Source organism: Peromyscus leucopus, chromosome 3 (genome assembly GCF_004664715.2).
Source record: "Peromyscus leucopus breed LL Stock chromosome 3, UCI_PerLeu_2.1, whole genome shotgun sequence".
Lineage (NCBI taxonomy): Eukaryota > Metazoa > Chordata > Mammalia > Rodentia > Cricetidae > Peromyscus > Peromyscus leucopus.
In genome coordinates, this window is record NC_051065.1 from 44843779 (window position 1) to 44858985 (window position 15207).

The window sequence follows — 15207 nt, forward strand, 5'->3', positions numbered from 1 at the left end:
TTTATACTTATTGGTCTTGTGCCTTTTCTGTGAATATATTTGTAGTAAGTAATTAAGGCATTCATCCATTTTTCCACTATGTTCAGTTTTACATGTTCTTCAGTTTTTAAATGAGAGTACATAATAGTCCATTGTAAGGTAACATATATTCTAGAAAGGGTGAAGAAAACGACAGGCATCAAATTTTATAAGGGGTAGAGCCTCTCCCTCCCCAGGATGTTTCTCACATGTGCCTCCCCTTCCACAGTGCCCTTCTCAGGGCACCCTTAACCTCAGCATTCCTCAGGCTGTAGATCAGGGGGTTCAACATGGGGTTGAAAAGACTGTAAAACAGGGAAAGGATCTTCTGCTGCTCCTCAGGGTGCTGAGACTTGGGAGTCATGTACATGACGATGGCGCTGCCAAAGAAGAGCCCAACCACACAGAGGTGAGAGGAGCAGGTAGAGAAGGCCTTTCTGCGGCCCTCCCCTGACTGGATCTTTAGGATGGCAATCAGGATGCGTGTGTAGGAGACCAGCACCAAGCATAAGGGTCCCACTAAGATGAACACACAAGTTGCAAAGATGACAACTTGGTTGAGTGTTGTGTCAGCACAGGCCAGCTTGAGGACAGAGAGGATTTCACAGAAGAAGTGATTGACTTCATGAGGTCCACAGAAGGGCAGTCTCAGGATGAGAACTAAATGGACCATATCCAGCAGTAAACTAAAACCCCAGGAAGCAGCAGCCAGGGCAGTGCACACTCTCCAGCTCATGATGACAGTATAGTGTAAGGGGTGACAGATGGCCACATACCTATCATAGGACATTGCCACCAAAATCAAGCACTCTGTAGCTGCAAAGGCCAAATACAAGAATGTCTGCATGATACATGGAACAAAGGAGATGTTTTTTTTCTGGGTCACAAGGTTGGCTAGCATCTTGGGGACATTGTTGGAAGCATAGGACATGTCAAGAATGGCCAGGTGTGAGAGGAAGAAATACATGGGGGTGTGCAGCCTTGGGACCATGGATATTATTCCAAGGATGACCCCATTCCCCAACAGGGTGAAGGTATAAAAGACAGAAAATATTGCAAAGAGGAAGTAATCCAATGTGGGATCAACTTGGAACCCCAGCAGGGTAACCTCTGTGATCCATGTCTGATTGCTTCCCATCTTCTTGTGGCAAAGACAGGACTCAATTCAAGACAAAAAGTAAGAACTGTGGAGCAAAGTTACAACATAGTTATTGACTATTCCAGGGAGAGTATTCAGAAATGTATTACTGAAGAGGGATTTCCTAAGATTTATCTTCTGACACTTTGCAAGAACTAACATAGCATGCATACAAATATTGATGCATTGATGGAGTAACAGGAACACACACACACACACACACACACACACACACACACACACACACACCCTATGTATAACAAAATGTTAACCCAATAGGTTCTATTTTAATGTATCCTGTATTAGAGGGCACAGATACATACATGCACACATGTGCTATTTTGGAGAATTCCTGTGTTCTCATTTCCCTTTCTGGTGAGTTCATTTATATAGCTTGAAGAGTAACATGATTCAGGTACCACTGCTAGGCTGCCTTTTAAGGTAATGTTCAAAATGATTGACATCCCTGTTTTTTCATGGGCATGCCCACACAAATGTTTCCCCTCTCATCTTTTCTACTCATGCATTTCAGATAAGAAATTTATTTTAAATAAATTATCATTGTCTAGTTTTATCAAAATTATGTGTGAGCTGCCTTTCCAGTTGTTTGTTGGGACTCCTGGGGAGGGCATTCTGGCACCTGTTGATAAATTACTGGTTCTAGATGTAAGGACTTCCTTTACCTCTGCATCTGCACTTGGTGCTGTAGTTCATGCATAACTCAAAGAATTCCTTGACTACCTGTGTGGACACAGGCAAATATCTCAAATACCATGTAACGTGAGATTTCTACTGTGTTTACAAATAAGAAACTTAAAAAGGAAATGCATTGCCAGAGTTTGCAATAAAGAATTGCTCCTTTATGACTGCATTCTTGTTGATTTATTTTATTGCATTGTATATAGTGATATAAGTCTCAGATTGGTCTCTATTTCCAGTATGACAGAACTTTTTATTCATAAGACATTGTTGGAGCTGATGAGGTGGCTCAGTGGGTACAAGCACCTGCAACCAAGCCTGATGGTCTGAGTTCCATGCCCAGGACCCACATGGTGGATGGAAAGAGAGGACCAACTCCCTCAAGTTTTTACTCTGATGTGCACACTTGCACTAGTGCACATGTACACATGCTTTATACACACACACACACACACACACACACACAAACACACACACATAGTAAATACGTAAACTTAGGAAAAGTGATATTGTAACATCTTTGACAGCATAGAGTACCATGAAATTCCCCGATCACTTTCTTCCTTATCAGGTGTTGCCATGACAACAGTTGTGCAGGTTCAAAGCATCCTGAGAAGATCAGAGGGGAAAAAGTGGAACTGGTGGTTGCTCTTGCTTGAGAGGTCTCTGTGGAAGTTCTGAGGCTTCTTTAGCCATCAGAGTGAAACAAGGGGACATGAAAGGGACAGATGGCAAAGTCACATAACAAAATCAAAACTTGTGTTGTCCCTTATGGTCTATTTTTAATAATATGCTGATTTTAATTTTAAATTATGTGAAAGTTTAATATCCACTGATTATATTCAAAATATCTAGATGCTTATAGCAAAATATAGATACATACATATATGTATATACCATAAAATAGAAACATAATAGAATTATAGCCGGTTTAGCTATCATTTTCACTTAGCAGAGTATAAAATTCATTTGTTAAAAACATATAAATAAAATACACATAGAAAGGAATATTAAACTATATTTAATATTACAAGTGTATTAAGGTAGTGCAGCACTTTTTTTTCACAACTTACTTGATATTTTCAGAAATTTTTAGTTCATCTTTCTCTCGTGTTTATTGCACTGAGAATCATACAAGCGTAGATGCTTCTCCAGCTGATGATTTCCTGAGGGTATGTTCGGAAATGAAATTGCAGGTGCTAAAATATAAGCATCTCAAAGTTTGCAATTATTTGTTGCCTGTTGCTTTCCAGAAAACATAAATTTTATAATGTTTTAGAAACATAAATTTGATAGGTTTACTGATTGTGTGAATATTACGGCTCCTTATTACAGGACCATTAGTAGTAAGTATTTTTAGTTATGGTCTTTGCTTGTTTGAGCCATAAACAAAGTTATACAATTTGTATTTCATCAATACCTTAACTCATGCCTTGAGTACAGGGCCAGCTCCCACTCTGCTCTGGGTTCTGGAGGAAACACTGTGAATAATGAAGTGATTGGCCCAGTGACACTTGACACCTTACTTTTCCATCAAGGGAATAATGCCTCTGCTGCCTAGGAATGTGCCTACCCCAAATTTATATAATTCGTGAAACAGGCAAAGAAATCAAGAGTGGCTGTGTCTGTTACCTTTTCTTTCTTCTTTCCTTCCTTCCTTCCTTCCTTCCTTCCTTCCTTCCTTCCTTCCTTCCTTCCTTCCTTCCTTCCTTCCTTCCTTCCATAAAATTGTCCGTTTCTTTTAGATTTTCCAATTTTGTGGAGTACAGGTTTTTGAAGTATGACCTAATGATTCTCTGGATTTCCTCAGTGTCTGTTGTTATGTCCCCCTTTTCATTTCTAATTTTGTTAGTAGCTTTGTAGGGTTCCTATCAGTGAGATCAAGACCTGTCCCAGGTGCTTAGCTGGCTTTTGGGAACCTGTTCCCCATGCTGGATTACCTAGCCCAACCTTTTTTCAAGGGGAGGAGCTAGGTCCTATCTCAACTTGATGTGCCATGCTTTGTTCAAGCCCACAGGAGGCATGCCCCTTTCTGAGTGGAGACAGAGAAGTAGATGGGGAGGTGGGTAGATGGGAGTTGGGAGGAGGAAATGGGAGGAGAGGAGGGAGGGAAAACTGTGGTCTGTAAGTAAAATAAATAAAAAAAGATAATTAAATAAAATAAAATTTAAAAAATATAACTTTCTCCCTCAGATACTCCAATATTGAAATGACCCAGATTATGTATTGGGTAAAGGCAAAGTGTACCTTAAATCAGGGCTTTAAATTATGGTGAGATCCACCAAACTGTGGAAGTGCACAGCTGTGTAGTGTTTCTGTTGTACAGGTCAAAGGAATGAAAATTAGTCAAACAGAATGTATACTAATGCTTTTAAATGATGTCATCTGTACAACACCCTCAGTTTATCTCATTGGGAAACAGACATGGGAAGCTATGTAGACAACTTTTGGGGTAGAGATGATATTTTGATGATACAAAGGAGATATGCAAGAGGGGAACTGAGCTTTGGGTTTAAAGACTTTGGGCTGGAGACTAGTCAGCAGCCTTTCTCCCCAAAGTGAGTCCTGAGCTGCCAGATGTACAAATCCATATGGCTCTTACCTGTGGGATACTCTCTAGGCTCCTACATGGTACAGTGTGGGGAGCCAGGACAGCACCACCTCAGAGTACTCAGCATCTCAAAGGGATGTGAAGATGTTCCTTTAGCCAAATGTCATGAATTGACTGATCAAAATTCATAACAAATTTATGTGGCATTTTGCATGTGATTTTGAAGAAGAAATTTCTTAAAGAAAGAAGCAGGCCAGAATAAACAACCTAAAAGTCAAGAAATAAGGGAATAAATAGAACTCTTAACAAAACATTTTCATCAAATAGGTGTGAACCATATCCAACCCACACATAATTCTGAGAGTCACTCGTACCTTTTCTTTCTTTCTTTCCTTCTTTTTCTTTTTCTTTTTTTGTTTTTTGAGACAGGGTTTCTCTGTGTAGACCCGGCTGTCCTGGAACTCACTCTGTAGATCTCAGACTCACAGATATGCACCTGCCTCTGTTTCCCTGTGCAGGTGCAGGGGTTAAAGGTGTGTGCCACCACACCCAGCTTACTTATCCCTTTTCATCATTTCCTAATTGCTAGTTCTCAAGGAAGTGCATTCATGAATACACAATGTCACTCATCATGTCAGCTGTGAGGCCAAGGAAGCTCTGATGTAGAGCTCTGTATACACTGAGAACAATCTGTGTTTCTTCACTACTGGTGCAACTTGCGTTTGGATTTTATGGTGTAAAAAAAATTTTTTTCGTTCTTGAAAAAAAATCCTGGGTAAAGACTTAATAAACAGAAATCTGAAATGAAGAGTTCCCCAAATGCACCCTCTAGCTGCACATTATGAAAAGATTCAGCAGACAGAACAAGAGAAAAGCCTCTATGGCTACGTTTCTCTGCTCTTCCACAGCATGGCAAGCTGAGAGTGAGCGAAGGATGCATGGTCCATGAACTAAAACAGAACAACATCATCAACAAGGTTCCTCATTACCACTGAAACTGTGATTATGAATGGGGAACTCTTTGAATTTGAGTCACACATGTTTTTATGTGTAGGAGATGAGAAAACCTAATATGCAAAAACTGGCATTTGTGAATAGCTACTGACTGTACTTCAGAGACCAAGAATTGAAGGAAAAATTTAATTCTTTGAGTTCAGAGATCCAAATAGTTACCATGGTTTTACGAACACTTTTTTCATCGAGTGTGCCCTTCTTTTGGGGTGCGGGGGGGGGTGATGTTTGAATTTAAGTAAAAAGCATATTTTATGCATATTTCTAATCACGCTTTCCTAATAAAAAACACATGTGTATTTACTTAGGTGTGCACACATGCACCATATGTGTGCAGATGCTCCAGGAGGCCAGAAGAGGGCATTGGATCCCCTAGAGCTGGATTTACAGTTGGTTGTGAGCTGCCCTTCCATCGTGGGTGCTGGGAACTGAACCAGTGTTTACTGGAAGTGCAACAAGTGTTCATAACCACTGAGTCATTTCCCCAGACTCTTAATTTGACTTTAAAATTTGTGTTTAGAAAGGACTTTAAAGAGAGATAAGCATTCCCTCCTAGAAGAAAATGCAGAGTTTTAAAAATTTAGGCAATTTTTGCCAGGCTAAAATTTTGACAAAGGAAAGACTGCATATCTTTAAAAAGGAAAATGGAGACATAAAGTGTTTAACACTAACCCAAAAGCAACTTGTTGCCACTATATCCAACTCAGAGCTCTGGAGCCACTAAGGATGGGTTTGGGGACAGAGACCCATGTGTTGATTTTGCAGAGCTTTGTGCTCATGGGAAATTCCTTCTCAACAGTTGCTTTCATGCCTAGCTGTATCTTATGTAATCTATTTTTTAAAAACAAATATTCTAAAGCCTGAAAACCGTCATATCACCAAGTCTCTCTTTTCTACACACCGGTGCTGTGATCTTGTGTCTCTTGGAGCTGTCTTAGCTCCTCTAACTGGAGAGTGGGGGTAAGAAACAGACCCTACCCCATGGTGTAGTTATAAGGTTTACATGGGTTAACTCTCACAAGACAGGATTCCTTAAACACTGTGATTGTTACTATAGATATCCCTAGTTGAAAAATAGATTCTGGGTCAGTAATCATACAGAATATGTTAAGTTCTCAGTCCTTCCTCTGCTGAAACAAAGAACAGAGATTGTGGCCCTGACAGATACTAGGTTCCCTGGGAGATGAAGCCACTGCCCTCTGTGCACCATGACAGGTGTGTTGAGGTGACAGTTCTGAGGATGTGCAGGGAAGCAGTGAACAGAGGGAAGGGAAGGAAGGTAGGTTCAGGACCAGAAAAATCTATGACTTCTGGGATCTCAGTGAATTTTTGGCAAGGAGAAGCTGAAAGGTCTTTGGACCCTTAGACAGATCACATCTGGTATATAGGGTTGTTGATTCTCTTCTCTGCCACAATCATGACAAGACCAAGAGTAATGTTGGGGTGTGGATGAAGAGGTGAAGAGGAACAGAGGCACTATGGCCATAATGGGGTAGACAGTGGACCCTCATAGTAAGCAGACTGAATGCCAGGAGGCCAGCCATCAAGGGTGGCCAAAGATGCCAAAGATGTCATTCACTTTTAATTTCTTTCTCCCCAGCTGCAAAACCCCTCTTATAGCAAATAGATCACTTTTACTTACAGTGGTGTGGTTTGCGGGGTTCTCTTTAAACATACCCTTGGTCTTAGAAGAAACTTCAAGGAGAAGAGGAGAAAACCTGTCATAGTGTCCTCTTGAAAGGGGCCTCATTAAGAGGCAAGCCCAGGCTCACGATTCTCCTGATCTCAGCAAGAGATTTGCTGCTGCGAGCCTCAGCTCTTCTCATCTCCTTAAAACCGCTTGCTGTCTTCACACATGGACACTGGCAGAGGGAACATAGACACATGGCATTGCAGCTTGCACATTGTCACCAGAGAACTAAAGAATTAGATGCATTTTTATCAAAAGCCAAACTAATGACTCTTGAATGTTTATTTATTTGTTTTCGCTATTCCTGTGGTATCTATTTATAGTGTTAGCTTGGCATTGGCTGAGGTCAGGATTTCTGTAAACCAGTAAAATCATTCACACAATACAACACACACACACACACACACACACACACACACACACACACACACACCCTTAAAATTGGATATATGCAATGGATCTCACAACATATACTTCATTAATCTTAACTTTCTTCCTTCCTCAATGTTTCCTGTTGATTGGAAGTAAGGCCTGTGGAAGCCTTAGACTTTCACTGTTAGAAGCTACATGAACCCTGTTCACAGAGAAATAGAATCATCCCAGTGGAGAAGATCATATTGGAAAATAACCACTCCATGTTGCTCAAATTTATTATATTTTCTTCTTTATTTTCTCCCAGATCTCTTAGATTTCTACATTTCTATTTCCACAATCTGAACTAGGTCCCACCATTAAGAATGAGTCTTTCTTTCTCTGTCACTTATTTAATGAATTCAATAATTTTTAAATACTTCTAATTCCTTCTTTTTAAATCCTTGTTCTTTATTTGCATTCTTACTTCTTGAACTACACAAGGGGCATCAAGAGGAGACTAGCAGGAATTATTTCCCTCTAGGAGTCATCTGTGAGACTGGAAGCTTCTCCCTCCACTATCCTGTTTTGGTCCTGGATACAACTCTCTTTCTCTTCATGTACCATTCTCAGGTAGTTCCTAGTTTTGAAATTCTTGTATATTGTTTCAAATCAGATTAACCTTGTCTTTACCATTTCACTTAAACACAGTACCAATTTTTCAAAGCACCTCTACAGCCTTTCTCAATAATCCTAACTCAGAGCTCTCTCCTCAGACCAAAGCCTGTGGAGTTGGTATGCTTCAGGGTTTTGCTTACTCTCTTATTTTCAGTTGTTTTTGTTGTTGTTACTTTTTCCTACAAGTAAAAGCATTTGATAAGAGGACGCACACTCACTAATATGTAGATAAAGTCAAGGAACTTTTCTTCTTTTTTTTTTTTTTTTTGGTTTTTCGAGACAGGGTTTCTCTGTGTAGCTTTGCGACTTCCCTGGAGCTCACTTGGTAGCCCAGGCTGGCCTTGAACTCACAGAGATCCGCCTGGCTCTGCCTCCCGAGTGCTGGGATTAAAGGCGTGTGCCACCAACGCCCGGCCAGAAATTTTATTCTTGTTATTTCAGATAGTTTATTTTATTTTATTTTACAATATAATTTAATTCTACATATCAGCCACAGCTAGCACAGTTGTATTTCTATTGTTGAGGACAATATAATTTAGTGACCCTTAGCACAGCTTCCTGTGGATAGGAGATCTACTTTTCCTTTCAATCTTTGACATGATCAGACCATTTAGAATAAATGGGAGAAGTTTTAGGCTTTGTGGGTCTTAAGGTTTTGATTAGTATTTTATATTTTAGTAGAATAAATATTACAAAACACAAACAACTCTATTAATTGTGACAAAGTTTTATAAGTGGAGGTCAGTCTTGAAAAAAAAATGTTTGCTGACTATCATTAATTACTAGACATAGAGCTAGGTTTCCATTTGCTTTTAGCTTTGGTTATTTCTGACACAAAATCATTTTCTGGTAGGCCTCGAGTCATTTTCACCTTTTACCTTTGTTTTTGAAGTACATTTACCACAGGGAATTCCAGTGGGATATTTAAAGAAAATGAAACAATATAAACAACAATAGGGACTCTAAAATACTGAGGTCTGCCTTTGCTACTTACACTTCTGTCTTGATTTATTTTTTTTCATTTGATGAAGTTATGATAAGATGTTCTCTACCATAACACGACAGTAAGTAAACATGATAACAGGAAATGGATGAAGTTGGCAGTCCAACTGAGGACTTTCAACAATAGCTGCCCGTTGTTATGGGGGACAATGAAACAGAGTATGTTTTGACCAGAGACTTTCAAATGCTTGTTCTCCATAATCTACTTCTACCATGTAGTCTCAATTCCTAAATTTTCTATGCTTAACCCAAGTAATACCACCAGCTAGGGAACAACTATTCAAAAACACAAGCCTATGGAACATTTCAGAATGAAACCCTAGCTATGGCTAGAGTATTCTCTGAATGTGGTTGCCAGGGCTTATCTATTATCTGTTGATGGATATCAAGGGAACGTGACTTCCTACACCATCAACATTCTCCAGAATTTACCTATCCACAGCTGGGATTGGTAATGAGGCCACAAAGTAGCCCTGCTTTGCTGCTGTGTTGGGTTGTTGGCACTGGTTCTGTATAATCCCTGCCTGTCAGGTTTATCACAGACCAGGAAAGTTCAGGCACAGTTTCCCCTAAGGACAACCCAGGGCACAACCGACAGAAGAAGACTGCAGCCCTTTGCTCATAGGCTTAGCAGGAGAGCTGTGCTCCTTTTTCTTTCTTACATCTCAGCTTTCATTTAGCATACTCTTCCACTTACCCACATTTAGGGAACACAGCCTTAAGTTTTAATAGCCTCTCAACGTACACATCAGAGAATTCTGGAAGGCATTGCAGCAGTTATTTTCTTATTGCTGTGGCCAAATATCCTACAGAATGATATGTAAAGGTCATTGTGTCAGGACAGGGGTGGTGGAGGAGGGCTTCACACAGAGCTAGGAATCAGTGAGTGGACAGGATACAACCTTCATATGCATCTCCAGTGACCTATGTCCTCTAGCTGTGCCCTACCTCCTCTCCTTTACCACTCCAACCATGCATTATGTGGCCATATCAAGGGATCAATCTATTGTTAGGGTTAGACCCTTACAATCAAATTGTTGATAGAAATGCCACCTCTGACACCTGCAGAGGTGTGCTTCATTAGTGTTCTAGGCATCTTTCTATCTGGTCAAGTGGACACTCAAAATTAACCATCACAACTATAGCAACATACCTAGATTCTAGTACTTAGAAATGAACACCATGATTGATACTTGACATCCCTGGCCCCTCCAAACACAGACTTAATAGTACAGTCATACAGAAGAAATGCAATCCTATAATATTCTAGGAAAACAGTTTTACTTTGTGGTACATAAAACATATTTTCCACATTTGGAAATAGATTAGGCAACTCAGCAAAACATAACTGGATCACACATGTATTTAGCTAATTGAATTCCAGATATATCTATGAAATTCCAGAAATATCAAATGTTCAGCATTAAACGATAGTTTGATTTTTTAAAAGAACAGTTTGATAATCATACTATTTTTAACCTATATATGTGTATAAATATAGCAGAAAATGATTATTTACTCCAACTAAAAATTCTAATCCCTTATCCATTTTAAACTCAGAGTAAATTTTTAAAGAAATGCCCTCGATTTAAATTTTCTTTTATTAAATTAGAAATTATGGCCATTACAGTTTTAAGCATTGTGCTTCTCTTTCTGTTGTTGTTATTTTTTAGACTAGGTCTCACCTTGTAGCCCAGGCTGGTCTCAAATCATGCTGTTCTCAGCCTCCCAATTATAAGTGTGAGCTTCCATGCGCATCAGTCTCTGTGACTTGGCTATTTTTAAACATTTTAAAATACATGTATGTCTGTGTCTGTGCCCCTGAATTCAGGTGCCCGTGAAGGCCAAAGAAGCACGTGATGGTGCTTGAGCTGGAGTTACAGGCAACTGTGTGCTGCCTGACTTGGGTGCTGGACCCGAACTCTGGTCTTCCGCAAGAGCGCTGTGTTTTTAAGCACCAAGCACTTTTAACAGTAGAGCCGTCCCTCCAGCTGCCCTGTGCCTTGTCTTGAGACTGTTGATTCTGTCTCTACCACTGAAGGACGAGAACCTTTCCTCACTTATATGTCCTGTTTCTTTTCAAGATTTAATAAGACTTCTTTGATCCAACAGCGAGGTGAACCATTGGTCTGCACTCTGGCCATTCATTTTCCTACTGATCTTCTACTGATTTTCTGAGGTGGTTAGGCAGCAGTCCGAGAAATGTCTCTCTCTGAGCCACAGGAAAGGGGTTTTAAGCTTTGATGGAGCCATACCAAGGACTTAATTTCATTTTCTTTGACGGTAAGTGATTTAGGGAGAGGGACTGTCATTTCATTCACTTAGGAAATGTAATAAAAGGAAACCTATGCTGAGAGAGAGAGTTTTTCTGGGAACCAGTTTCCTTTCTGAAAGAAGAGAAAGTCAAGGGGGGAGAAAGAACATGCTTTTGGTTCTTTGTCATTTTTAATATATCATATATATGAAAAATTATTTTACTGGCAAAGTCTAATTTTTTTTAGTCTTTTGAGAATTTATTACAATTCATTTTGATCATATTCCCCCACCCCACTCTCTGTTCCTCCCATATTCATCCCCCTTCTCTACCCAACTAAATTTGTGTACACTTTTCTTTTTTAACCCACCAAGTACAGTTTGTACTTCTCATACATGCATGGATGTGTGGACTTAACTGTTGGGTGGTCAATCCACTATGGGCTGCATTCTTAAAGAAAACTGACTGTTCCTCTCCCAGCAGCTACACAACGATTTGCCCAAAAGAAGACAATATTTTGGGTATTTTCTTCACATTGGGCTTGAACATCAGAAAACTCACAGAGACAGAAGATTGGAGCCAAAGTGCCCATTCCGACTCGAGCTGGAGGAAAAGGAGACCTAGGTGTTCTCCCAGTCCCTGGACGGTGAGGGAGGCAGGTACACTGGCAACTTCTTCACCCAAGGGCTTTACACTGAGCTCTCTAAACTAGCCCCCCCTTCCTCAGAGTCATACCTGTGGTCTAGGAAGCAAAGCACAAAGCATTTTCCTACCACTCTATGTCTTCCTTAACAGTGGCATGACATTGTCCCCCTTCCTGCTGGTGTAGCTCTCCTCCCCCAACTCCGTCTCTGTAGAGACTGAGCTCTCATGGGTGACAAATGTGCCATCCCTCCATGGAGCTTATTAAGGAAGTAATCACTGCGCTGTGTTCTTCCTTGAGAGACTGCAAACTTGGCTTGATGAATAGTCTAATTGAGACATCAATTATCAAAAGTTTCCATTTCACATATATTTATTTCTATTCAACGATCAAAAAGATTGGCTTTATTTCTTCCTTGGTGGCTTCCTCTTCCCCTTTGGTTTGAGACCACTCCCAGTTTGTCCCATTTTAAAAAACATTTTTTCTGCCTTCTTCCTCAGATGTATATAGGCAGCTTTGGGTTATATGGTTTAATTTGTCTATTCTAAGCATTTCAATGTTAGATTACAGTTACATGACAAAGAACACGTTAAAACCCAGCAACAATATCTGAGACCATTTTAAATTTATGATTGTTTACCATCAGTTGAGCTCTTATTAATAGAAGATTGGGGCCAAGAAGATGGTTCAGCAGGTAAAGGCACTTTGCGCCAAGCCTGATGACTTAAGTTCAGTCCCTAGACCCAAATGGCAGAAGAGAGCTGACTACCAAAAGTTGTCTTCTAGCTTCATGAGTATGCTATGGCATGCGCACCTGCACACACACACACACACACACACACACACACACACACACACACACAAATAGATGTAATAAAAAAATTAAAAAGTAAATAATGCTAGGACAAACTTTATAAAAGTATATTTGAAGTTCAGTATCTGTCTATCATCTATCTGATTATCTATCTATCTATCTATCTATCTATCTATCTATCTATCTACTATTTATCAATCTACCTACTACCTATATCCATCCATCTATCTACTACTATCTACTATCTATCTACCTACCCATCCATCTACTATATCTATATATCTATCTATCCACCCATCTACTATCTATCCATCCATCTATATAGCTACTATCTATTCATCCATCTATCTACTATTTATATCATCTATCTATCTATCTATCTATCTATCTATCTATCTATCTATGACAAATGAATATGATTTTCAAGACTGAGACATCGCAGACATGGAGAGTTCTCCATGCTGTAGTCTTGTCCTCAGAGTCAGTCCAAAAGCTGGAGAAGACCCATATCTCAGCTCCAAGAGCATCAGGCAGAAACACTGAAACCTTTTCTGCCATAGTCTTACTGTGGAAGGACTGGAAGAAGCTCACTCATCTTGTGGGGACAGTCTGGTTTATGCAGTCTAGTAGTTCAATTATTAATCTCACAGGGACACACGTTCACAAGGACTCTCTGGATATCTAGTTCTCTGGCACCACTTTGCCCAGTCAAACTGCTATGTAAAATTACTCTTCACATCTGAAAACCCATTGTTTGTGAATGGACATGTCTATTTTTAGTGTTTCAGTCCTTTGCCATGAACTTTATATCTGCTCTGTGAAGGCGTCACAGAATCTGAATTGCTGTGTTTTTGTAACTAAGTTCTAAAATCAGAAGGTGGAACGCTTTTAAATTGTTTACTTTCAAGGTATTTTAACTCTTCTTGGTTGGTTACATGTTCATATTAATATAAATGGCATGTAAATACAAAGCTGCTCAGTCTGGTGTGTGTGTGTGTGTGTGTGTGTGTGTGTGTGTGTGTGTGTGTGTGTATACCAATAATTAAAGAAAAAGAAGACAAAGGCTATGAGTTTGCAAGTGGGATTACATAGGAGTGGTTGGAAGGAGGAAAGAGGATATTATGTGATTATATTTTAATTAAAAAAAAAACAACCTCATTGGAGTTAGAGAGATTGCTCAGTGGTTAAGAGTGCTGGCTGTTCTTCCAGGGGTCCTGAGTTCAATTCCCAGCAACACATGTTGGCTCATAACCCTCTTCTAGCATGCAGGTATACATGCAGAGCACTCACACACAAAACATAAATAGATGAAATTAAAAAATCCTCATTGTATCAGATTCTGTGAAAAAAAAAAGAGAGACTTTGAGGGGAAAGATGCTGAGTCTTTCAATAAAATCTCACAGTGTTAATTTTTCAATTTTTAGCAAGTCTTGTAGTTCATCAGCATGCACTGTCTTCTCAGCTGTTCATGTAGATCATCTTTTATTTCCTTCAATGATATTTTGTTATTTATGGCATGTGTCTTGAACTTCACTCTTTTTCATACTATTATAAAAGAAATTACTTTATCTGAGCATTCTACATTGCTAATGTTAAGATATAAAGTCAATTTTGTATTTTGTTTTTTTATCTCATACTCATTCATAGCTGTAATTGTGTTTGTATTTTTGTATTTGTTAAGATATTCTCTAGCATCGTGGTGGTGGCTTACGCCTTTAATCCCAGAACTTGGGAGGCAGGGGCAGGTGAGTATCCATGAGTTCCAGGCCAGCTTGGTCTACAGAGTGAGTTCCAGGACAGTCAGGGCTACACAGAGAAACCATGTATCAAAAAAAAAAAAAAAAAAAGATATTCTCCAATAAAGATTATATCAATTATCCACTTTCCAACTTTGATGTCTTTTACTTTTGGTCTTTCCTAATTACCTTAGCTATACATTTATGACATAGTATTGGAGCAAGGTAGTGGGGATAAACATATGCGTATATTCCTATTTTAAAATTTATTCATTTATTTTGGTAAAATGCATTTATTTTAATGTTTTAAATTAAAATAGAACTACATCACTTTCCCTCCTCTCCCTTTCCTGCCTCCTGGCCTTCCCAGCTACCCTCCCATGAGTCCTTTCTTGTCTTTCTCTTTGATTGTTATTGTTACATAGGGAGATCGAGTGAATTAGCCTCTCCCAGGGATGAAGCCCTTATGGTTGTCCAATGCAGAGTGGTCAGACCTGAATCCTTGTTATGTTTTTTTATTGGAAAGCATTTTGTTTATTAGTGATGGTGTTAACTGTGGGCTACTCACCACTGATGTTTCAAAGACAGCTGGTTACCTTCTGTTCTACTTAGTTGAAAGTTT

The 15207-nt window shown here is 39.4% G+C and overlaps 1 protein-coding gene across 1 annotated transcript; it reads right to left on the reverse strand.

Annotated features, from left to right (window-relative positions):
• Positions 1-223: 223 nt before the first annotated feature.
• LOC114697982 (olfactory receptor 2A12-like) lies at positions 224-1156 on the reverse strand. The gene has a single exon (XM_028876408.1). It carries the CDS (start codon positions 1154-1156, stop codon positions 224-226), a length of 933 nt encoding a protein of 310 aa, XP_028732241.1.
• Between the last annotated feature and the right edge of the window lie 14051 nt (positions 1157-15207).